The 25,184-nt window shown below is 42.5% G+C and overlaps 3 protein-coding genes across 3 annotated transcripts; 1 reads left to right on the forward strand and 2 right to left on the reverse strand.

The window, feature by feature from the left end:
• Positions 1-755: 755 nt before the first annotated feature.
• LOC112432578 (serine/threonine-protein kinase pim-1-like) lies at positions 756-5,507 on the forward strand. Its single transcript, XM_024801093.2, has 10 exons — positions 756-858; positions 1,344-2,843; positions 3,238-3,474; positions 3,600-3,725; positions 3,849-3,943; positions 4,082-4,129; positions 4,214-4,432; positions 4,522-4,702; positions 4,789-4,959; positions 5,049-5,507. The coding sequence occupies exons 2-10, from the start codon at positions 2,783-2,785 to the stop codon at positions 5,138-5,140; spliced, it is 1,230 nt and encodes a 409-aa protein (XP_024656861.2). The 5' UTR covers positions 756-858; positions 1,344-2,782; the 3' UTR covers positions 5,141-5,507.
• A 2,412-nt stretch (positions 5,508-7,919) lies between these two features.
• LOC143413318 (uncharacterized) lies at positions 7,920-12,628 on the reverse strand. Its single transcript, XM_076876140.1, has 6 exons — positions 12,541-12,628; positions 9,597-9,704; positions 9,191-9,357; positions 8,870-9,068; positions 8,680-8,770; positions 7,920-7,984 (listed from the first exon to the last, which is right to left on the reverse strand). Exons 2-6 carry the CDS (start codon positions 9,597-9,599, stop codon positions 7,920-7,922), a joined length of 525 nt encoding a protein of 174 aa, XP_076732255.1. The 5' UTR covers positions 9,600-9,704; positions 12,541-12,628.
• A 2,632-nt stretch (positions 12,629-15,260) lies between these two features.
• Positions 15,261-24,838, reverse strand: samm50l (sorting and assembly machinery component 50 homolog, like). Its single transcript, XM_004570870.6, has 15 exons — positions 24,635-24,838; positions 23,757-23,870; positions 22,897-22,998; positions 22,715-22,802; positions 22,462-22,568; positions 22,179-22,309; positions 19,342-19,429; positions 19,139-19,267; positions 18,949-19,020; positions 18,375-18,461; positions 18,110-18,180; positions 17,752-17,819; positions 17,067-17,213; positions 16,673-16,814; positions 15,261-16,057 (listed from the first exon to the last, which is right to left on the reverse strand). The coding sequence occupies exons 1-15, from the start codon at positions 24,653-24,655 to the stop codon at positions 16,012-16,014; spliced, it is 1,413 nt and encodes a 470-aa protein (XP_004570927.2). The 5' UTR covers positions 24,656-24,838; the 3' UTR covers positions 15,261-16,011.
• Between the last annotated feature and the right edge of the window lie 346 nt (positions 24,839-25,184).

Genomic DNA, 25,184 nt, shown 5'->3' on the forward strand with positions numbered 1-25,184 from the left:
AAACGAAGACTTGAAAAGAAGAGTGAGAGAACAAGAGCGCTACCGAATGAGGTGGTGCCTAAAACTGAAAGGGGTGAAGGAAGACAAAGACGAAAACATTAGAGTGAAGGTTTTGCAAACGCTTCAGAAGATTGCCCCTGACTTGAACTTAGAAGAGGCTGTTGATATTGTCCACCGCTTAGGGAAACAAGTTGATGGCAGAAACAGAAACATCATTATTCTATTCACACAGAGGCGAATTAAAGAAGAATTGTGGAGGCGCACCAAAGATTCTTCAACCTGCAAGCAAGAAGGCATCAGCTTCACAGAGATGTTGCTGCAGGAGGACATACAAGATCGACAGCGCCTATGGCCTCTGGTGGAGGAAGAAAGACGTGCAAAACTAACTCCGTATATTTTCGTATATTTTCAAAACAAACTCGTTACTTTGGGTTTAACGCATTTGGGGGAAGTTAATATTTCACGTCACTGCAGGCCTTCAAACAATGAGATTTGAGCCTAAACAGTGAAAGGCAGTCGCGTTTTAATCAGTAGAGGATGTCGCATAAAAAGAGATGAAAGAACAAACCATGTACTGTAGTTTTGATTTATTTATTTTTAGCACAACACCAGAACAACCCCACGTGCCCATAATTTGCGGTACTTCAGAAAAAAAGGAGTGAACATAAAAGGGAGTAAAATGTTGTGTCAGGTAATTTCAAATGCAGCATTTCTATCACCTCAACAAACACTAACTGTGTCACAGTGTGTTGCTATCTAAAGCTCTACTTGCTGTATTTCACAGGAAGAGAAAGAATGAGAGCTAACTTCACTCAGAGATATAGAAAGAAAGAGAAAGAAACCAGGCTGTATTTAAAGGTAAGGACTGCTTAGTGATATTTGATAAAATGTAGTTGTATTTTAACAGGGACATAAAGTGCTTGTCTTACTTCCTTCTTCTAGCTCGAAATTACTTGCCAAGTAGTAAGGACCGTTCATGGTCACACGGTGAGAACACTGGTGTTGACTATGAAGAGATAGGGTCAGACAGGGGAGGGGCCAGTCAGATTTATCAACTCAACCTCCTTAAAGCATGGAGAGAGGCTGAAACCAATCTCTGGTGAGCCCGGTTAAGGAAAGAGATGAGTTGGTGCCTGAGATGCCAAATTCCAACATCCTCATTCCCGCCATTGAGATAACACTCTCACACAGGCCCAGAGAGCAGATGTTGCTGCATTGCAGATGTGTTATACCCCCTGCCCAGCCGAATGACTCTCAAAAAGAAAATTTTGCAGAAAATCAATGTGATCGCTTGGATCACTGGAATTATCATCTCGATATCTCTTGTCCTTCTTTCATTTCAGACGTCTTGAAAACAAGTTTTAACAAAGTCCTGGAGAAGTGCCCAATGCTGGAGGACCTCCTGCTTTACCCCTGGCTCAGATAAACTCCTCTCTGACACAAACACACACGCATACTGAATTCACATCTTGCCATACAAATGTGATACAGTAACCAACTTTCTTTCTTTCAGAAAAAAAGAAAATTGGGAGATTCAAAAATTTCCTCACAGTAATGTTTGCATCAGTCTATCAGACGAATCCCCTCCAAGTCCAATATTTACATCAGTTACAGTGATAATGCTTGGTGTCTACTTTCAGCCACCGCAGTAGAATGCCAGGAATGAATCTCATTGAAATTGTAGTTGCATTTGCTATTTCATTTAATTGTCATGGATGATACACAGATAACCCAACAGCAAACAGAGGAAAACAATGGGCTTAAATACACAGAGGGATAAATGAGGGAATAAGACACAGGATGAGAGCACAGCTGCGAGAAATCACAAACAACAAGACCATGGGGAAGGAAAACTGAAAACACTAACATAGTCTAAGGAGCTTAGAAAGAAAACGTCTGGACTTCTTTAAGTTGCTTGAAGACGTTCAAGCAAAGTTTAAGTTCTTTTCATCCGAGAAGGTGAAACATCTTCAAGCAACTTCAAGTCCAGACGCTTTCTTTCCAAACTCCTTAGACTACGATGACCTAGATGACTGAGAACCTTCACAGACATGAAAACACTAACACAGCACACATGACTATCAAAGTAAAACAGCAAACAAGAGACTTTTACAAAGACACAGAGTTGACACAGAGACATGACTGACTGGGGACAAATTGGGGAACATGGAAACAAGAGTGACTAGACATGACACGTGGGACACAGGGGCAAGGCAAAGTAACAGAAACCTAAAGCCTAAGAATATAACACAAGAAGAAAACAATAAAGAGAACCAAAAACATACATAAGAATAATCAATGAATATAAATGAACAAACACAAAACACTGGGTCACAGACTCACTACCATGACAGTTAAATGTACATAATAAATACTTTAAATCAGATGACAATGTAGCTGACACTGTGTTTATTATAATGTGTGTGGTCAACCACAAATCTTCATACTGTCATCCATAGATGAGGTCTTTATACAAATGATGAAAGATAATGAAAGAAACTGTTTAATTGATATGAAATGATTGAATTATATGAAATATTATGGCTTTGTCTGCCAGTGTTTTTCTGTAAACTACTTTGAACTACTGGCAGTCAGTGAAGTCACTGAAAGGCAAGATTCTATGTTGTGTTGCCGTAGTTTCCAGAGTTTACTTATAAAGCTCACTTACAGAATTCAGTTAGAAAAGTCAAGCATTTGAAGGGTGCACATTTGAAGGAGTATTAACTCAATCTTAGCTCATTACGGTTTACATTTTCGATTTTAAAGGGTCTCCGAAATTACAATGAAAAAGGAAACAAGAAAAATTGCCACTCCAGCCGATAAGAAAGATCCGGGAGATCAAGGTAAGTAAAATAATAAAATCAAATCCTGGTAAAATCCAAATCCTAGAAATGTTGACACTGTGTGAATCATTTTTGGAGCAATTGAATCATATGTTTAATTGAAAATAGCTTTAATACAAGATGTCTAATCAAAGAAAGGTTACCGGTCTTTTGGTAAAATAATGTAATAAGTTTATTCTTGGACTCAACAGTAAAAACAGACCAACAAGTGCCATCAAGATCTAAGACTTAGTAAACCTAGTATCAACTCGCACTGATCAGTTTTTTTTTTTTCATCCCAAGATTAAACTTGTGATCATTTAAGCAAAAGCAATTTCAAATTCTTTGCCATCAAACTGCTTCCAGTCTTGATGTCGGGGACTCTTTTTCACCACTGTGTTGTTGTCGTTTATAGATCGTAAGAGCAGGACTGCTAAAAGAAAGGCCAGTCCTGAAAAGAAGACCCCAATGAAAAGGAGGAGGGTCGCTGAGCAGGCTGGTCCTTCCACCAGCTCAGATGTGGTCAAAGGAGTGAAGCGCAAGGTTGTGCAAGATGAAGAGGACACAACAAAGAAAGCAAAGAGGGCTAAACTTCTTGACCATATGAGCGGTGACAAGGAGCAAGCATCCTCCTCGTTGGACTCTGGTAAAGGTAGGCTAATTAGTTGAATAAGGGGGTAGATTAAGTGTGGTTGCTAGGTTTAAGATATTGGTGTTTAGTGTTTGTGTCTATCATCCAGTGAGCTGATATGCTTTTGGTGTTTTCCACATCTCCAGACTTGAACAACAAACAGGTGTGCGCAAAAAATGGCAAAAGAAAGGCCACGGGAGACGACAGAGAGCCACCCAAGAAAAAAAAAAGGAATGTGGACCAGGACAAAAAATCAGTAGCAGACCAAAAACGTAAGTAGCAAGCAGCTTGGGTTTTATATTCAGGGGAAGGGCAAAAGGAACATTTAGGCTACAGAGGAGAGTAATTTGTGTCACAGCTGTAATAAAACAAGATTTGCTGTTTTGTCTGTTCAGGTGAATTCCAAGCCAGATATGTGGAGGAGCACCAGCTCGGAGAAGGAGGCTGCGGAGCAGTGTTTTCTGGCTACCGGATAGAAGATCGTTTTCCAGTAAGTGTTCAGATGATGGTAGTAAGACAGGCAGTAACGCAGATAATGGATAATATCGTAAACTGAGACGTCTGCTGTGTTTCCACCTTTCATTATGTCATACTGAGGAAATGCTCACCAGTGCTCTGTGTCTTCTAGGTTGCCATCAAACACATTCCCAAAAATAAAGTCTACTGCAAAGTGGCGGTAAGCGTCCAACACTTGAATTAGTTTTACATTACTGGATTGAATGCGGCGTTCCTCATCATCCACTTTGTTGTAATATTTCAGGATGAAAGCGGGAAGATGCTCTCGGTGGAAGTGGCCATTATGGTTAAACTTGCAGGTGAAGCAGAAGGGTCAGTGGGAATATCAGCACCTGTGTCCTTGCTGGAGTGGTTCGACCTTGGCAAAGAGCTGATCCTGGTGCTGGAGAGACCTGTCCCCGCTGTGGACCTGCAAAAATACAAAGCAGAATATGGAAGAACCTTACCAGAGGACAAGGCCAAGGTAGGTTGACTGGGAGAGCCTTAGACTGTACAGCATTCAATCAAGGCAGAAAAGCATTAACTCATTATTGTGTTTTTCATCTTTTCCAGGTCATTCTGAAGCAACTCGTTGATGCTGTAAAGGAACTTGAGGATAAACACATCTTTCATCGGGACATCAAGGGAGAAAACATTCTGATTGAGACCGGCTCCGATGTGCCTCGAGTTCGCATCATTGACTTTGGACTGAGCTGCTTTGTTAAACAGCGATCTCTGTATCGCGTCTTCTATGGTAACATATTCTGCTCCTGCTTTTCACAGATGTAACAATTTGTGTCTTTTGTTTTAGAAGAAATTGTAATTGTGTCTGTTTGTTAGGCACTCCTCTTCACACCCCTCCCGAGTGGTACAGGAGGAGCTGCTACAGGTGTGGACCCACCACGGTGTGGCAAATGGGAGTGGTGTTGTATGAAGCGCTTCATGCACGGCACTTTAGTACCGAGAGGTTCCTCGCAAAGAAACTGAGCATCAAAAAGCGTCTGTCCACAGGTAAGAAAACTTCACACTTCCAGATTCACTGCTGCCTTGGATCACTAGAACTATCATCTTCATCTTTTTGATCTTTTCTTTCTTTCAAGAATGCCAGAATTTCTTGGAGGCATGTTTAACTATAGCCCCGGAGAAGCGCCCAACACTGGAGGAGCTCCAGCTTCACCCCTGGCTAAGATAACACACACAAACACACAATTCACACCTTATCATATAAGTGTGATACATTGTGGTAACCTCCTTTCTTTTTTCTGTTGGACAGGAATGGGTCAATCTTAAAAAATAAATAAATAAAAAATTAGCTTTTTCGGACTTCCTGTAACCCCCCCAGCCATCCCAGGAAAGGGGATCTCTCTTTGAATGGGCTTTCCCGAGGTTTCTTCCCATCGATCTGGCCCCCTGGGGAGTTTTTCCTCGTCTTCATAGAGAGCTTGGGCTGGGTCAGGAGCTCCATCAAAACTGTCTTTATTTGATGACATTAAAGTCATCAAATAAAGATGTGTTTTACTTAAAGTAAAATTGGATCAAAATAAAACTTGTTTAATTCATCTTTGCTGAGGATTCTCCTTCATTACTATTTTGTTTTGTTTTGTTTTGTTTTACCCATGGTGCATTTTGACAAATAAGAAAACTGAATCAGGTTAAAGTGTGCACAAAGACAGTCACACTGCAAATGATCTGAAGACTTGCATCTGTTGCTCTAACCCCCAACTAGTTTAGACAGATTTCCAGGTTCTACCAGAGGTTTTTTCCTTCAAGAAGGGAGTTTTTCCTTCCCACTGTTGCTGAGTGTTTGCTCATAGTGGGTTGTAAAAGCATAAAAGTTAATAAGAGGCATTCATAGCAGAGTTATCACAGAGGGAACTATATAGCTTAAATGTACAATTTCTACAGGACGAATTATAACTTCATTATGTATAAAAGCTTCTGTGGATAATTACTCCTATTTGTAACTTTACACAAGAGAAAGTTTGGTGTCACACTATTTATAACAGGTTGGGTTTTGTCCTCTGAGTTGAGCCTTTGGTTGCAGTTTATTGAAGAATTTCCTCTAAAGTAGCTGTTGATAAAGACTTAAAGTCCTGTTTATATACAGAAATATGCTTTAGTTCATGTTTTTTACATGTCTGCCTCAGTGGATCAGTAGAAGATCTGGCACAGGAAACTAGATGATGAAAAAAGGGTACGAATACACATATATATCTATATCTATATAGATACAGATATATAAACACACACACACACACAGGTTGCAACGTAGTATTTTCATTTTTTCTTAGCATTTCTTTAACGCCTTGGTGCAAAACATTTCTTATTTGGTAAGCTTGTTAACACATTTTAGTTCAGTTTTGCTGAAAGTTATAGCATGCATCAAGTAAGAAGCAATTGGTTTTTAAAAAGCATATACATTCCCCAAAACATTTTTATTATGTGCATTTTGGAGAATAAAAGATTGTACACAATTTCCCTTTTTAAAGTAAAAAGATTATTAAGTCTAATTCTTACTTATTCAGTAGATTAAAGTATTGAAACATCATTATTCATAAAATATGCACATTACAAAATTAAAGTTATTCAAAAACTACTCAAGTACTTACTCCAATACTCACATTATTCAAGTAAATTTAATTTTTGCCAATGTAATGTCACATAAAATCTTAATCTGAATAAGGGATTTGAACCCCACTGTCACGGCCAGGGGATCAGCAGGCCGCTGACTAGTAGTGTTCTCTCTCTCTCTCTCGCCAGGGCGGAACTCATGGTGGGTTCACGCCCTCGGCCCACGCCCCTCTGAGGAGGAAACACCTGGGCCTCATCAGTGCAGCCAGCATTTAAGCCAGGGAGTGGCTTCTACTCATCACTGGATCGTTGTGTGTGACTCGCGTCAGTGCAGCCCGGCTCTGAGCAAGTTCTCTTTTGCTTCCCTGTGCAAAACCTCTAACGTGTGTTTCCTTCTGTACATAGATCCCCTGGACCCGACTCTGCATCCCCCGAGCGGTGTTTGGAGAGAGAGTCAGAAGAGGAGCAAGTGTCTTTTCCCTACCTGGATTTCCCCAGAGCCTTTTCCCTGTCACCGCTTTGTATATAGCACTATCCCCTGCACTGTTTGTATATACACCTGGTGGAACTGTAATAAATACTGACTGTGCCTCTGAGTCCTGCGTGTGAGTCCTCAAGCGAACCGTGACACCCACACAGATGAGAGCTTAGCAGTGAAGCTCTCTCTTAAAATTTGAGTTATAAAGTCAGAAGTTATCACTGACAGAGATCCATGTTCTTTTAACATAAGAAAGAATATTTGCTGAAATTGACATTAATCCAAGCCCTTAAAACGCCATTTTGGATTAAGCATTTCCTTTTAGAAAAGTCTTCAATGAGCAGGAAGCTCCAGTACTGAAAAAAGAAGCCAACATCATCTGCTAAACGTGCTAAAAGTAAGTAAGTAGACTCCTATGATCAAAACACATACAGTATAAAAGTTATAGGTTACAGATCTGAAAAGTAAAACAAATGTCAAAGTGCAAAAAGACTTATGGTCCCATAGAAGTCTATTCCATTTGCCTGGAATTAGGTGAACACCTTTGTGACAAATTTAATGGCTCAGTCATTTGTTTCATGTCATATTTAATAAAAGACTGACATGGTGGCATGTGGAATTGTCCATTTTGCACATATTTGGTCATTCTAAGCGTCAGAAGGGGAAAGATCATTCTGGGAATGCCTACTGGCGAAGGATGTGTGACTGACAAGTCCAGTGTGTGAAGTTTAACTACAGTCTAAGGAGCTTGGAAAGAAAAGCATCTGGACTTCTTTAAGTTTCTTGAAGATGTTTCACTTCTCATCTGAGAAGCTTCTTCAGTTCAGAATTTCTTCAGAGAACTGAAGAAGCTTCTTGAATGAGAGGTGAAATGCTCTTCAAGAAACTTAAAGAAGTCCAGATGCTTTTCTTTCCAAGCTCCTTAGACTACGATGACCTGAACGACTGAGAACCTTAACAGACAGTTCTTCCCTTCATTCATCATGCCTGATTTCAAAACACCAAGATGGCAGTCGTGAAAACACTCATCTTGAGTCTTCATGGGACTATGGTGAGATCAGTTATGCCTCTTATGATGCTGTCCCAGACTTCAAAGCAGTATAAAACATGTTTGCAGCCTGTAACAACTGTGCATGTGCTTATTTTTCGTTTTAAGATTTCCGTGTTTAAATCATAATAAGATTTATTTTTAATTTTAATCAACTTGAGGTGAGTCAGATTCTTTCATTCAAGTCACTGAATGAATCTCTTGACATGTTTGGGGGTAGGTGCCTTTTGTAGCATTTTAATGCAATTATCTGACAGATTATATGGTCTACACCATAGGTGTCAAACTCTGGCCTAATTACATTTGGCCCGCGAAGCCATACCAAATTCCTATTAGAGCTGGCCTACTGGTATTATACAGCTAATATATATATTGTTTAGTATTACGCTTTGCTTGTTCCATATTCAGTTTTTCAGCAAAATGTGTTTGAGTCCATAAGAAAAGATTCATTCTTATATCTGGAGGATTAAATATATTTCAATAAATATTAAAGTTAGCCCGCGACTTTGATCCAGTTTTGAATTTTGGCCCACTGTGTATTTGAGTTTGACACCCCTGGTCTACACTGTTATTAACTATACTAACACTCTGTTCCAGAAGTCTGTGCTGCAAAGAGGCAAAGTGAATACCGCACCTGCAGGAGTAATGGGGGTCATCAGTCGGTTCAGCTGGATGTTCCAGTGCCGTACCTGTTGACTGGCATTCCTCAGCCTCTCCTGAACCTCCTGGAAACAAAAATCATGCAGGCATCTTCATCAGTGTTGTTTTAGAAGAGCACTAAATAAGATGCTGCTCACAAAGCCAGTCAAAACAAACTTGTTCACCTCCAGACGCTGGTGACTTCTTTGGCGAGATGCCTGCAGATCCTGGAGCTCCTGAGAGGCAGAGTTGAGGGCTGAGGGGGTGTCCTCATCGGGCCTGCCATCTGACAGCTCCTGTATGGGGCTGAGGTTTTGCATTGTACGTTGCTGCTCCTGGAGGAGCTGGAAATGTTTCCTCTTTTCATCTTCAGCCTGCAGCAACCTGAAGGAGGGGAAAAAGGGAAGAAGCAACTGAAAATGTTAATACTTCTCATGGATATCTCAGATCTCCATCACAAATAAAATAATAAAGGGCCATAATAAGAGTTAGAAATCCATTGTTACCGCTCAAGCTCCAGTCTGGCCCTCTCCTCCTCCAGCCGAGCCTGGATCTCCATATTAAGGGCAACTTCCAGCTGCTGCTGTGTCAGCTCCAGCTCCCTGATCCTCTTCTTCTGTTGTTCAGCCTCCTTTTCCTTCACCTGCATCTCAGCCTGCATGCTGTCTTTTATCTATGCACACACACACACACACACAGCTACATAAACAGATGCACCAACAGAGCGGTATAAACTGACCTATTCCTGAATTACCTTTTCCTGGACTGTCATAACCATTTTTCCAAATCATTAAAGACTAGGTGTGAATTTTATAATGACAGTCAACATTTTGCTGGAGTTCTCAAAGATCAAAGTCAAGGAGAAAAGACTCTGTACATAATTGGTGTCAAGTGGAAAACTTTTTTTTTTACCATCACAGCCTCTTTCAGCTGTCTTTCCAGTTCCAGCTGCACCTCCCTCTGCTTCCTCCGCTCTCTCTCCTCTGCCTCCCTTCGGCGAGTTTCCAGTTCCCGTGCATGCTGTGAAACAGATGAAAGAGACATTGTTTGCTTTGTGTTTTCACCTCTATCCAGCAGGTGACACTAGGCCATCAGCTTCGAGGTTCAACGTATTGTGCTTTCAGCGGTGCTCTTCTTGATAACTTGGTTGAAGTAAGTGGGTATTTGAGTTCATGTTGCTTTCCTTACAGCTGTAAGTAATCTGCTCATTCCGCTTTTGATCTTTGGCACCAACAAGTGATTTTTTCCCAGAGAAGTGCTGCTCACAGGAGATTTCCTCCATTTCAGACCATTTTCTATAAACCGGTTAGATGGTTGTACAGTTTCTGAAATACTCAGACAAGCCTGTCCGACACAAACAACAATGCATGTTCAAAGTCATTTAAATCCCCTTTGACCTTCAGCAGGTCATCTTATTAATGTATACATGCCTAAATGCACTGAGCTGCTGCTATGTGATAGGCTGATTAGGTATTTGACCTAATGAGCAGCTCAACAGGTGTATCTAACAAAAATTTGGCCAGTGAGTGTACAGTGGGGCAAAAAAGTATTTAGTTAGCCACCGATTGTGCAAGTTCCCCCACTTAACATAAGAGTTATGAGTTATAAGATGCAGGTCGATGTGTAAAAATAACTCAGTTGTTTGGTGGTGGCTATGGCGGGGCTTCCACAGAGGCCAGCAGGTGGATGAGGGAAGGGGAAGCAGGAGGAGAGCCCCGAGGCGGCCACCAGTCCGAGTGTCAGGTGAACTGAACTTCAGGTAAGAAGTTATGAGCTGCAGTCTATCTGGGTCAGATATAAACCAAGTTTAGGTGGAGTTTATTTTCGTTGTGCTGACTTTTTACAGTCAGTTACAATACCTCATACTGCGTGAGCTAGCATGACAAGTTTATACAGATGTTCGGTTGCTATGATGTTACTGATAGTGAACTTTATTTTATTCATAAGGTTAGTTAGTAGAGTTGCCAACAGCTCCTTAAAAATGGAATGGTCCCTCATTCATAGAAAATATTACGGGTTTGGTATTGAGCTGAGAAGAGACGCAGTTTGTCCCGGACTTCAGCTAGGATGGAAAAAGACACAAAACTGGAGTTATTCTGTCTTTACGCTGCACAGCTGCCTCTTCTCCTCTCATTATCTCTCCTCTCTCTCCTGTTGCTACTTCAATCATGAAACTGATCAATGATCAGCTGATCGTCTCTCTTGTTTGTTTATCACCCACTTTGAGCCAGAAAGAGGAAACCAGCAGATGTCGCGCTAAACAGCAGCAGCACGTTTAAGCTTGATCAGCTGTTGTTAGAATGTATTTAGTTAGAATGTTTGCTGGAGCCACAGCTGTAAAGCTGCTGGTCATGATGTCGGTTTGGATATGTGGTGAGAGGGAAACATGAAGATGAAACCAGGAGATGTCCTTACTGAATCATCAGAGCTGAACAGGTGATGGAGAAACAGGTTTACCTTTTAGGTGACAGGAATGAGTTGAAGTTATGAACTGTTTCTGAGAGACAAATAACACCAGGATCCTTTTTTTATGTAGCTGACAGCTGGTAACTGTGCAGGGGCGGGTCTAGCAAAGTGTTGCCAGGGGGCCAGGTAGGGCATTAACAGGGAGAGGAGGGCATAAAGAAATACTTTTCTTTTTTATTCTCATTTAAAAAGTCTAGCTTTTATTAAATAATTATCTGAATCTTGCGAAGAAAGTTTTTATCTGACGTAAAATGTATAGAAATCATACATATACCAAAAAGACTGTACATCACTGTCACAACAGCATTTGTTTTCATTCAAAGGCTTTATGGCTTTAATACCTGGTGGGCCAATCTGTAGTGAAAATGCCCAATTTTTTGTCCCAGTCCAGCCCTGCAGGTTAATACTGGCAGTGTCACCATGCCAGCTGACTGCATTTCATCATCAGCCAGTGTTGTTCTCAATATTACCAAAGTAAGGCAGCATATAAAGTATTTACTTGCTTTCAGGTTTTATTCAAATGTTAGTCTTTTCAGTTGTTTCTCCACTTTTTTTCCTGTTTCAAAATCAAACACCAGTTTGTGAGAAGATTATCTTCTTTTTTTTTTTTTTTAACAGGCATTGGTTTTGCATTGGCATTGGCTAATTTGCCAATTGTATGTTAAAAATGTTCGTATTTTAATATTCAAAAATGTTTTTGCCCAAAACACATGTGCACTACATGTCAGTAAAAATACTATGCAAATATTGATGTCCTTGAATGCTGAATAAACACTGACTGATTGTATCTCTTGTACTTAATCAACACAGTATCTAAACACTTTGCACCGTAGTGGTTAAAATCTCATTCTAATAAGGTCACGGTTATTAGGTTTACAGGGTTATTGAATTATGGTTAACGGTTGGTAGAATTGTTTTTAACATTATCTGCCAATTACATCTGCCACCCTTCTCCAAATCTGTGCCCCTACCTGGCCCCCCCAACAAAAATTTTCTAGACACGCCACTGCCGTAGCTTGCCTCCACCAGTGTGTGAATGTGAGAGTGAATGAATAGTGGCATTGTAAAGCACTTTGGGTGCCTTGAAAAGCGCTGTATAAATCCAATCCATTATTATTGTTATTATAAATACTTTAAAACTAAATATGTTCCCTAAAACGGTGACAGAGCTACAGACCCATGACAGCCTTACACAGGTAGCCAGCAGCTGTGACCAGCACTACCTGTGCAGTTAATAAAAGGACAGGTAATGTTTGTCGCGCTGTTGCACACACAGCACGCTCGTTTGTTTCAGTTCGTCAGTTGCAACAAGACATCTTACCAACGTGTACGTAATAAGCTAATACTCCTGGGTGCTACACACTACAGTGTGCGCTGTACACCTACTTACTGGGTTTGTCGCATCAGTCTGTGTCTCTGAGTTAACTTGTGTTTCTCCTGCAGCTCCGGACCGCAAAAAATGCGCGTGCTCTTTGTGAGCTCGTTCCCGGCTCGTAACCAGCGCGTTCTGCCGTCAAGAGTGATCATTGGTTAAATGTGATCATGTGACTGATGCAAGCCAGATCCTTTTATTTAGCAAAACTGTGATTAATAGTTAAATATTATTGTTGAGGGGCACAGACAGGACTCCGCACGCACACACACATAAAAAAAATAAAAAATAAAAATGTTAAGGTTGCCTCAACAAAAAGGCACTTTGGGCACCCATCAGGAAAGGGGCGGGTGCTCAAGCCCCTCTAGCCCCCCCCTCTGCACGTGCCTGCCAGTACGCCTCATCTGTACTGGATTACATCTCCGAAACCACAGACAGTGTCACCACCCAGAAACGGATCACCATGTACCCCAACCAGAAGCCTTGGATGAACCGGGATGTTCGTCTCCTCCTGAAGGCCCGCAACACCGCCTTTAGGTCAGGAGATGCACACGCCTACAGCACAGCCAGGGCTAATCTAAAGAAGGGCATCAAAAAAGCCAAACACCATTACAAAAAGAAGGTAGAAGAACACTTCTCCAACTCCAACCCCCGACACATGTGGCAAGGACTCCAGACCATCACAGACTACAGGACCACCAAACCCTCCCCCGCATCCTCTGATGTCTCCTTCCTCAACGTGCTCAACAACTTTTATGCTCGTTTTGAGCGAGGGAACCCCACAACCAAAGCAGACATGACGCCAGACCACCAACCTCTGACTCTCTCCCCCACCGATGTAGGAGCGGTGCTGAGCAGGATCAATGTCCACAAGGCTGCAGGTCCTGATGGCATCCCCGGGCGTGTTCTCAGAGCATGTTCTGGGGAGCTTGCAGGAGTGCTCACAGACATATTCAACCTGTCCTTGGCCCACGCTGTGGTACCGGCCTGCTTCAAATCCACCTCCATCGTCCCCATACCCAAAAACTCCAACCCATCTTGCCTCAATGATTACCGCCCAGTAGCACTCACCCCCATCATCACTAAGTGCTCAGAGCAGCTGGTCCTAGCACACTTCAAATCCTGTCTCCCCCCCCACCCTGGACAACGATGAGGGCGCCTACAGGGAGGAGGTGGATCGTCTGGCTGAGTGGTGCGACACAAACAACCTGCTGCTTAACACCGAGAAGACCAAGGAGCTCATCGTGGACTACAGGAGGAATGCTGACCCACATCCACCCATCCACATTAAGGGGACGGCTGTGGAGCGTGTGAGCAGCTTCAAGTTCCTGGGAGTCCACATCTCCGAGGATCTCACCTGGACGACCAACTGCTCCAAGCTGGTCAAGAAGGCTCACCAGCGCCTCTTCTTCTTGAGGACTCTGAGGAAGAACCACCTGTCCTCAGACATCCTGGTGACTTCTATCGTTGCACCATCGAGAGCATCCTGACCAACTGTATAACAGTCTGGTACGGGAACTGCTCTGCCTCGGACCGGAAGGCGTTGCAGAGGGTCGTGAAAACTGCCCAGCGCATCGCCGGAGCACCACTTCCTGCCATAAAAGACATCTACAGGAAGCGGTGTCTGAAAAGGGCTGGGAAAATCATCAAAGACCCCAGTCACCCATCACATGGACTCTTCACCCTCCTGCCCTCTGGGAGGCGCCACAGGAGCCTCCGGACTAAGACCACCAGGTACCGGAACAGCTTCTTCCCCACAGCTGTCAGACTCCTGAACTCTGCCTCCTGACATCTGACCCACGTTAAACTCATGGACTGGACATACACACACACACAATAGACAACTGTACCCTCAAACACACAATAATAACATGGACTGAACCACCACTCACAACCACCAGCACTTTATATAGCCTCTGTAGAAACTATATCTCACTTATCTTAACTGCACTACTGTATAGCTCTGTGTAAATAATCATTCTGTACATACGATAATTTTTAACCCTACAACTGTTTACAACTTGCATAGTTCCCATTTCTGTATAGCTGTATATCTCAGATTCTATAAAGTTATTTATTTCATATTCTGTATAGTTTTTCATATTTATATCCTGTTCATAGCCTGTACATAGCTTGTACTCACTACAGCCTGTACATACTTATAGTTATAGAACATTCACAACATACTTCATACCGTGTACATTATAACATACCATAATAGACCCATTTCTGTAATATACTTACATATCTATATTATTGCTAATATATATTGTAATATATCTATATCACTAAAGCACCTCTGGATGGATGCAAACTGCATTTCGTTGCCCTGTACCTGTGCAATGACAACAAAGTTGAATTCTATTCTATTCTATGTTATTACCTGCTCAAATAAGATTCAGATTTATTAACAGATGTAAAGGCTGTGGTCCAAAACAATCTAGTCAAGGTCAAACCTAACAGAGAACCATTTGCTGTTATGAAATGAAAAACCAGGCCACTGCCACAGAGCCCTAACCGTCAAGAGAGACAGCGCTACTGAAGAAAATGTTTACTGTGAGAATCATTTAAACAAATGCATAAATATTGGCACACGTCCGTGGTATCAATTTGCAGCTCTTATTAGAGCTTCAAACAAACCCACTAAAAGGTATAAAACAGGGCGATTACCCGCCTCTTTTACTTTTATCCCATTCTGAGTGTGTGTTTGAGACACCAAACAGGGGAGAGGAAAGAAAGCAGGGAGCAGATGTGATTTATTTGTGAATAGCTTGAACAACATCAAAAAGAGGTAAGAGCACTGTTGGTGGATGCTGCTCGGGGGAGGGTTCCCGCCTCTGCACGTCTGACAGATGAGCACGGGAACGCCGCTCCTCTTCGCTTCCTTCCCGCGCCACCGTTGTGATCAAAAAAAGTGCTGGTTTCTATACTGCAGTCCATCAAGTACAATTCGAGCAAACACGCCAACTCAGGAGAGAGCGTGCGGTGTATGTTTAACTGTCAAATTAAATGATTAACATGTGATGCTCCTGGAGAAGCAGATGGCATGTTGCATGCCCAGAACATCTTTAAACATTCTGGAAATTCTTTATTTTGTGTTGTCACGGGAAACAACTTGGTTGGATTATTTTACCACAAACAAGGTGCCAGTGCTGCTGACCTCAAACAAAGGAAAAGCAAACAAACCAGGAAGAGGAATCATCGATCAATGACTGCTGAGACGCTTTTTCACCCGTGTTGGGTATTTTACAGAGCTGCTAAACACATTTTATATCAGGTTGCGTCTGACTGACCAATCAGCTGAGTTCTGTAAAATGTCTAACTATCATTTTGTTGCATGTAAAAGAAGAGTTTGGCAAGGTCAGGCACATTTTTATCCAGGATCCATGCTAGTGTTACACAGTCTACGACAAGTTACAGGTGACAATGACAAAACGTTTCCCTTTTCACATCAGCGACTGGAGGACTCGGGGCGGCAGACAGATGAGGTCACAGGAAACGAATTCCAGCTCCAAACTGGACACCGTCACATATCCTACAGAGGAGACGAGAAACACAAGTCGGGAAATCCGGAGGCAGGCTCTCACGCTTAACGAGACATTTCCCAGAAACCCTGCTACCATGAAGCTCGACGCTATATTTTTAGTCTGTTATTGACGTAAAATCAGTTATGTCAGGTATCGATATCGAGCCAAAAACGTGCAGAGTTAAGGACGAGCTGGAAGGTTATCTGTAGTTTACATACAGCCGTGTTTCTTCTGTACAATACTCTGAATCTAATGTTTCTGTGCAGCACTGTGCTCTCATAAAAACATTGATTACTGCCTCAGGACCACCACTACCACACTGCTGTTGTAGACTCCTTACTGGCACTGAAAGCAGGCTGGGCTGTTTTTGCACTCACTGCACATCTACGTTACCACATTAGGTAGAAAGTAGTCCCAGTTTGTGCCATTCACTGAGGTAGTTTCAGCATTTTTCTTTTTTTTCATCTGATACAATAACGCCATCATCACCTGACTTTGGACAGTCCTCCTACACTTTTAAAATTCAATAACTGCTAACCAGTTAGCCATGCCCTTCCCATGTTGCATCTATAAAAACCCTGAACCCTGTAAAATGCAGTAGTCATATTGCACCGGACCCCCACCTGTCCCCACTCTGAACTCCCATGGGCACACAGTAGTTGAGTTCCAGTCTGGCGATGTTTCCAAGCCGCAGTACGATGCCCGCTCCGTACGACCAGCGAATACACTCAGCTAGCTTCTGAAGGTGTGCTCGTGGACCGTCACCTGCACAACATAACATGGAACAATGATGCAGCACAACTTGCACACTACAGATTCATGGCATCATTTCTGTTAAACAGTAACAGCTGATTGAGAAAAAACTTTCCTCAAAAAAATGTAAATAAAATTGTCACGAAGCCCAGATGGAAACGAACTTATTATATCTTACTGTGAAAGAGCCACAAACAGGCAAACGAATCAAAGACAGAGGCAAAAAGAAAAAGCTGAATCTCACAGACGACAGTGTTCACCCACCATAGCTGAGGTTGCAGAGATTTCCTGCGTTGAGAAAGAAATGTGTTCTAAAAAGGTCTCCAAAGCCTCCCTTGCCTGGTCTGAATGGTAGAGGAGTGTAGAGGTGCAGACCACCTGCCCAGTATGCTTCTCCACCCAGGTAGTCACCTAGAACACACAGAGGAACCACAGTGAACTGTCTATTTTTGTTCTTCTGTGCTGCTAAGCTCTAATGTGTATGTGTTAGTCCCCGTAGGGATTCGCCCAGTGAAGCAGTGGGCAGCCACCAATGCAGCGCCCGGGGAGCAGTGTGTAGGTGCTCAGGGGTACCTCAGGGTAGCTGTTCAGTAGAGTCGAACCCCCGACCTTCCGATCATGGGGCGACCACTCTACCTACTGAGCTATCTGCTCTGTATTTGTACTGCTTGTTAATATGCTGCATGGGAGTCCATCCACATTCAGACAGCACAGAGTTACAAACCTGTACCTTTTGGTAAACGGACTGATTCCTATGTATCCGTCTGGTTCAGCCTGTCACATCATTTGGAAACAATGTAACACAGACGTACCGCATTACAATTTAACTAACGTAAGCCTCGTGACAGAAAAACAGCTCACAGTTTGCAGACCGCTCTTTCTCAGGTGTTCAAACATTTGTGACAGAACACTTGGTGATGTCTGTTATCGATGTCACAATGGACTTTACCTTCACTCTGTGGCCCGATGCTGTACATCCCAAATCCTCGTACACTAGTTGGGCCTCCAAGGTAAAACCTGGACAAAATACAAAATGACTTCACCATCAGGCGACAGTTTGATGACAAAATGACAAAAACTGGGTAAAGAAAGCCGTAGGAAAGCAGTTCTACTGGTAAGTACAAAAGTCTAAAAGACAAATTATAAAAATAATTGTCCTCCTTCATACCAAACTCACAATAAATCAGCTTTATTATATTTCATTTGGAGTAACTGACTGCTCAGAAAGCTCAGTTTACTTGCTGATCTACTGTAGCAGTGCTGGTGAGTCAAAGTCAGACATCAGCTCTTGGAGAAATCAGGCATACCTGTCAGCTATGCAGGACGGCTGTCCTCCAATGGGATACAGCATCCCACCCCACAGAGAGGCAGACAAAACCTGAGGGGACATAAAACGTTTCTTATACACATCACATTTAGTTTAACAGCCAACTCTTTTGTCCCCTGCTGGTTGGCTGACATACACACAGCCTGAGTAATCAAGTATAAAATGACCAAGTGAAACCCTCCATAACACAGATATTATTACAGAATCATACTGAACGGGTCATGTGTGACTTATTTCACTCTTACAGAATCCCAGAAGAGCCGTCTGTTGAGCTGCAGCTCAAAATCCTCCTTCAAGAAGCTGGCGTCTCCTCCAGTGTATCCAGCCAGCTCCTACACATACAAACACACTCGGTTACAATCCTGCAACACACCTACTGATCATTATGATTTTGATGTTGGTAACAATATCATTCAATGGAAGAGTAGTAAAAAAAATCTCACAGCTAAAACTTTACTTTTTTCTTCAAGAACAGAGTTCAGGCTCATGTGTATAAAGATCCTTTGGGGGGAAGATTGGAGTGAAAAAGGACCACGGTGTTATATTTAGGAAGACTTGAATCTAGTGATTTATCAGCGAAGGCTCATTTTCTCATAAAACTTGTACTCAGGTCTAAGGCACACCCACTGTGGCAACGCCTTTAGACCTGGAAGAAACGCCCATTTTTCCCTATACGGCCTGTCTGTCCATCGTACCTGACGTATCTCTCAGAGGTCAGGTGAGGCAAATGTGGGGATTGCTACTTTTTCAAACCTAATGTCAAGAGCCAAAAGTGTGGCAGACAGACGTTTACGAGTGTACTTATGTGCGCACACTTACCTGGTTGATGCGAAGTAAGGCACCTCTGCTGGGAAAGATGGCAGAGTTCCTTGAATCAACTGACACAGTGTGCTGCAAACAAAACCAACAGGAGACCTGCTGAACTGGTGCAATCATCAATAATCAATAACTCTCACGACATGATAATAAAGCACATGTTGAAAGGAACCGTAATAATTCAGTGGCATACAGAGAGAGCAGACTTCAGTGAGTGTCCACTCTCCTCTCGCACAGCAAAGGAAGCGCTGCGCGCCAGGCAGCCCAGCTCCCTCCATACACCCTCCCACTTCAGCGTGTGGTTGGTCACGCCAAGAGGAAACTGCAGAGAGACACAAATGTTACTCCTTCCCTCTCCCAGTAACTGTCATCATTTTTAATATCGTTTCCACTGACATTCAGTTCTGCAGATACACCTCTGTCAGTCTCTTTCAAGGAGCTCCATGGAAACTGGCCCGTCACTTTGTACATGTTGAGGGTGAGGCTGAAACAGACAACGGCACATATTTCAACATATAGATGCCTATTGGTAGATGAATGCGTAAGAAACAAGTTAAATGAAAAATCAGAAGAACGACTGCTGTCAGAAAATGCCACAAAGCTTTGTGAGTTCCTCATTAAACTAACTCCAGGTGATTTTCCTTTGGCTGTGGCTGAAACCTGTTTGGGGGAAATGGTGGAAAAAACAAAGAACTCCAGTAAGGAAAAACTCTGGTACTGCAAGGTCTACATGATTAGCTGTTCCACTATGATAAGTAACGCTGAAGGCTCATTGTGTCTATAACCTCGCAGAGACTGACAAGTACAACAAATGACCATGAATTACTTTTCATACATCAACTTTTAGGACAGGGTGGAAACTCCAGGCCTCGAGGGCCGGTGTCCTGCAGGATTTAGATCTCACCCTGGGTCAACACACCTGAATCACATGACTAGTTCATCACCAGGCCTCTGGAGAAGACATGTTGATGAGGTCATTTAGCCATTTGAATCAGCTGTGTTGGATCAAGGACACATCTAAGACCTGCAGGACACCGGCCCTCGAGGCCTGGAGTTCCCCAGCCAGTCCTAGGACAATTTCTTCATATTACAGAGAGCCTTTGTGTAGCATATGGTAGTTCGATGGAGGGGTGGGTACAGACTATAAGTACAAACTTTTATGTATATTTATAGATCACCACATCTTAAAGAAGCCACTGTACAGTACGAATGGATTTTAATGGGGGAACCAGACAGGACAGACAGTTTTGCATCAGCATGATTCTCTAACCTCAGCCTTCAAACTGCACAAAAGGTGCAAAACAATTACAACATATCCAGGTTTGAAATGCTCAAAGCATTTGTGTAATGAGGTTTCGAACCAGTCCGACTCCCACTGCCACAGTGACACCTACTGGCCACCTTCTGCTAGTATCACATTTTGAAAATGCTATTCTGTAAAACAATAACACACATGTTGCACAATTCCAAACAATGCACTGACTGTACCGGACTATCAATAATTATGATCAACACATGTTAAACACAGCAAGCTGTGACTATGAGGAACAGTGTGTGACAGCAAATACCGCAGACAGGACAAAATATTAGGCACCTATGAAACTGAAGGTTTTGGTAAAAATTTTCCCAGTGCCTTTCTTGGGATTGAAGTGAATCCAATTGAGCTGAATGCATCTACAGACTCCAGAACAACTGCCCAGATACCAGTGAAGGACTTAGCCAAGTCAGGAATTTAGGAGGCGGTGAACCCTGAGGCAACAAGTACAGTGACAGCTTGGTAGGCAAGCCAGGAACTAATCTTGTGTCTATTTTTCTGTCCGGGAAAGAAAAGAAGACAAACTATGGAATGACAGGAAGTTGTCACATGCGGGGAAAGAAACCAGTATAATTCCTTCAACAAGTAGTCACCAGCAGGGAGACTGTGTGGAACTGATGTGTCTATAAAATAAAGGGAGGCAGCTGGTTTTTCCATCTATGGCTGAAAAGAGGATTAAAGAGGAAAGAGAAACAAAAGCTCTGCCTGGTCATTGAGTGAAGTCCAGTTAAACACCTGTGGTAGATGCATCAATCCCTTCCAAATGGGCAAGCTGCACAAACTTAAAGGGCCTGACAGTACCATCAGTGAAGACAGACTGTGAGGCTGTAGACCATCAATAACTCCACTTCTGCAGAAGAGACACCACCAAGCCAGACTGAAGCTTGCTAAAGATAAGCTGGAAAAAGACTAGGCGCAATGGAAGCACAGCCTTTGGTCAGATGAAATAAAACTAGAGCTCTTTGGCCACAGAGATTCTGCTTATGTTGGGAGAAAGAATGCAGAGGCATGCAGCCAGATGGATACCATCCTCACGGTGAAACACGGCGGTGGGAGTATTATGCTGCAAATGGAAGAACGCAGTCTTACATATTTGTTTAATATGTGCATTGAAGGACATGTCCTGGTCAAAAATGACTCCAAGGTTCCTCACAGCGTTACTGGAGGCCAAGGTAATGCCATCCAGAGTAAGAATCTGCTTAGATACCATATTTCTAGGCTTTTCAGGGCCGAGTACAATAACCTCAGTTTTATCTGAATTAAGAAGCACAAAGTTAGCGGCCATCCAGGTCTTTATGTCTTTAAGACATTCCTGCAGTTTAACTCATTGGTGTGTGTTATCTGGCTTCATGGACAGATAGAGCTGGGTGTCATCTGCATAGCAGTGTAAATGTATGCTATGTCTTCTAATGATGCTGCCTAAGGGAAGCATGTATAATGTAAACAGAATTGGTCCTAGCACTGAACCCTGTGGAACTCCATAATTAATCATATTGTGTAATCTGCATGAACAAATTGGAGTCCATTACATAGATATGATTCAAACCACTGCAGTTCCCCTCTAAACATCAGGAGGACTAATAATGTTAACCCTGACAGTTTCTGATGCTTGTGAAATAATTCTTTCTCTGTGTGTAAAGTCAAAGCATCCAAAATAAAAGCATGTTTGGAAAAGCTGTGCTAAAAATTCCTGCTCTGTTTAACAGCGGAGTGAAGTGTATATGAACGCAGCTGATTGTAGTTATGGAAGAACATGAGAAAAATCACATAATGTCTCCATTTGTCAAAAAACTGAAAACCTTCTGAACAAGGCTGAACAGAGGATCCGTCTTGGGGAAAAAAAACAAAAAAAAAGAGCCCAACTGAAAAAAAACAGTGAAAGAACAAGAACACAAAAGGCGGGATTTTGTGCACATACTTGCGTTCAAAATGTCCGGGTTGGGGCTTAAAGAAAGACAGGCCATAGGACGTCTCCTTGGTCCCATAGGAGAACTGGAAGGTAAGTTTCTCAGCTCGCCCCAACATGTTGGGCAGCTTCAAACCCAGAACCTGAGAGACGTTACAGAGGGTCACAAACACACTTCTGTCAAACAGGCAGCTCTGAGGTATGATAAGTGTCTTTATTAATACAAACTGGGCAAGTTATTCATCACTGTTAACACATGCAGCTTAAATAACATGCCAGCTGTTGCGTCTCTCACCATGCTTCCTTCATTGTTGCCAACCATGGTATTGTAGCTCCCTGTCAGCCTCTTGACCTCTGTCACCTCAAAAGTTACATCCAGGCCATTGGGCAGAGCGTCTGTACCTGAGGTCCAATCAGAACAAAGAATGCTTCTGTCAGCTGAGTGTTTACCACACTATGCAGTCACTTTTACAGACCATCCCTGCTTCACATGAGAACAGCAGGTGAAATCAAAGCTCTGTTCTGGGCTGCAGGTGTAAATCAGTTACCTTCAGATGTGTCGATCAGAACCTCGACGTCTTTGAAGATTCCCAGGCGGAGCAGCCTCTGCCTAGCGACATGAGCTCTTTTCATCACCTGAAAAAAGACCTCTGCAGTTATTTACGGATCTCAGATAGACTCACTGAGACGACCGTGACGGCTTAATGAAAAGCAGAATTATGAGACATACATCAATGAGATTTTTGGCATGGAAAACATCAGAGATCTCATAGCCAAGCAGATCCTCTTTGGTTCTCCCCAGACCCTGGATGTTCACATGCTGGACAACCACCTGTGATCAAGGATAAAAGTCACATCGTCACCAAACACTTACTTTCTTTTAAAAACTGCTACTTTTAATCATGTGTCTGATGGTCATATCCTATTGCATGACCTCGTGGTTGAGTCAACACACTGCATTATGAACTATGGCAATCTTACTGTATCCTACATTCAGTTTACACTTCATACACTTGTATGAAGTGGAGTTTGGTTAGGATCACAACAGTTACTATTATTCTTTGCACTATTGTGGTGCACAACACTTAGTTACAGCTATGCTCAGCACCGTACTATCAAGCATATATACATTTAGGACTGGAAACAGGGAAATCATCTCCAGACATTTCACACAAATAAAACTGTTGTAGCTTCTTAACAATCAATGCAAAGATTTTGTTCAGCTCCTTGAATTAAGGTCTGCACTTCGTTTGCATCTTGACAGTTTCATTTCATATTTTTGGTGGTTCCTCACAGAGCCCTAACCTACAAACAGGCAGCTCGCGAGCCGTTCTGCCTGTCCACGTGCATGCTGCGCTTGTAGCAATGACCCTACAAAGCAAATGAGCTGGCTACATCCAACTGTGACTGTACGGACAACCTGAGGCCTGAGTTTTTGGCTGATCGCGGTCACTTTCTTAAAAGTTTAACTTTTTAGTTGATACTTGGCCATGTTTAATATGAACATCCAAAGCTGCAGAACATACATGACATAAAACAATAAACCATAGAAACATACAACTAGCATGTTTTGCTTTGACAACTACTCACATCTTTGTTTTCAAGGATCTCCTGTTTGGAGTCTTGCCCTTGGTCTGGAGTCTCCATGAAATCTTCAGGGTGGACATCCAAGTCCCGGCCATGCATTGGGAGTGGATCCAGACTCTGCACCGAGGACAAATAAAGTGCATTAATGCAAGGAAGCACAGGATACCTGAAACAAATTTGACTTTTGCAACATATTTAATTGAAAAAGTGTCCATAAAAAAGTTACATTTGCTATTTTTCCATGTCTGATGCTGTATTTTGTATTTTGAAATGGTTTACGTCACAGTACAAGAAGGAAATAAAAAGTCTCAAATTGGAAAAAACCCTCCGTATGACACCTTTAAAAACCAGCTGGAAAACAAAGGCCAAGAGGGTCAGTGGGTGGAGCTTCAGGAAGGAGTGTCTGATGCCGGTGAAAGTCGCTGGACGTGGAGTACTAGCAAAGACAGGAGTCCTGACACGCAGTAAATACGTGCGGGACATGACAAATGAATGACAATACTGGTCTGGGCAAGTACTGGAAAATAATGTTCACACAGGTGTGAATTTTTAGTGTTTTCCTTTAAATACTTGAAGGCGCAAATGTCCCTAAAATATAATCACTATAACCAGGAGTTTTATCTAAAACGTGGTGACAAACCAGCGGAGAAAAACCTGCGTTTCGCCTCGTTACGTGAGCTAAAGGCAAAGTGTAACCGTTTAATCAACAAGAGCAATCAACCAGTTTGACGCGTCGCTTTTTATTGTTGTTGGTCATTTTCTAACTGCGTGTGACAGTACGTGAAGTACACATGCTGGTGACTCTGTAGCCTGCAGCATTCACTGGGCAGGGAGGTCATGATATAAAATGCACCTAAAGGTTAGGATGAAATAAGCTTTACCTTAGCATGGACGGTCCCCATTTTAACTACCGGCGCCCCAAAACTCTTCAGTCCACGTCAGCTGCGCTTTAATACGGAGAAACTGGTAAGTGACAGCAGCTACTTTCTCCAGTACCAAACCCCCTTCAAGGAAGACGCCATGACAGTTGCTGGAGTTCAGTGCTGCGTTCGTGTACACCTTGTAATGTACAGAGCTTCAATCAAGGATAACACATTCGGTAAATGTTGACAGTCGGTAAAAGTTGCTGTGGTCATGTATATGTTCGCTGATAATTGAAACTGAATGAAATAACGTAACTTGAACGTTTCAGGTTGTTACGGGGTCGCTGTAATGTCAGTACGAGTTATCAGCTATTGTTTGTACTGTAACGCGAAAATAAAGGCACACTGTTATCCCCACAAAAGACTCCGTTCAGTATTCATTATTTTAGGACATTTTGACAGGTTACATGCGGTAATGTAACAAAAACAATCTCGAGGAGAAGAAAAAGATATGATTACATGATTGTAACTATCAAAGCGAACATATTTCTGGTTCTTAAAGGCGTCA

The sequence above is a fragment of the Maylandia zebra genome, linkage group LG17 (assembly GCF_041146795.1).
Source record: "Maylandia zebra isolate NMK-2024a linkage group LG17, Mzebra_GT3a, whole genome shotgun sequence".
In the NCBI taxonomy this organism is placed as follows: Eukaryota; Metazoa; Chordata; class Actinopteri; order Cichliformes; family Cichlidae; genus Maylandia; species Maylandia zebra.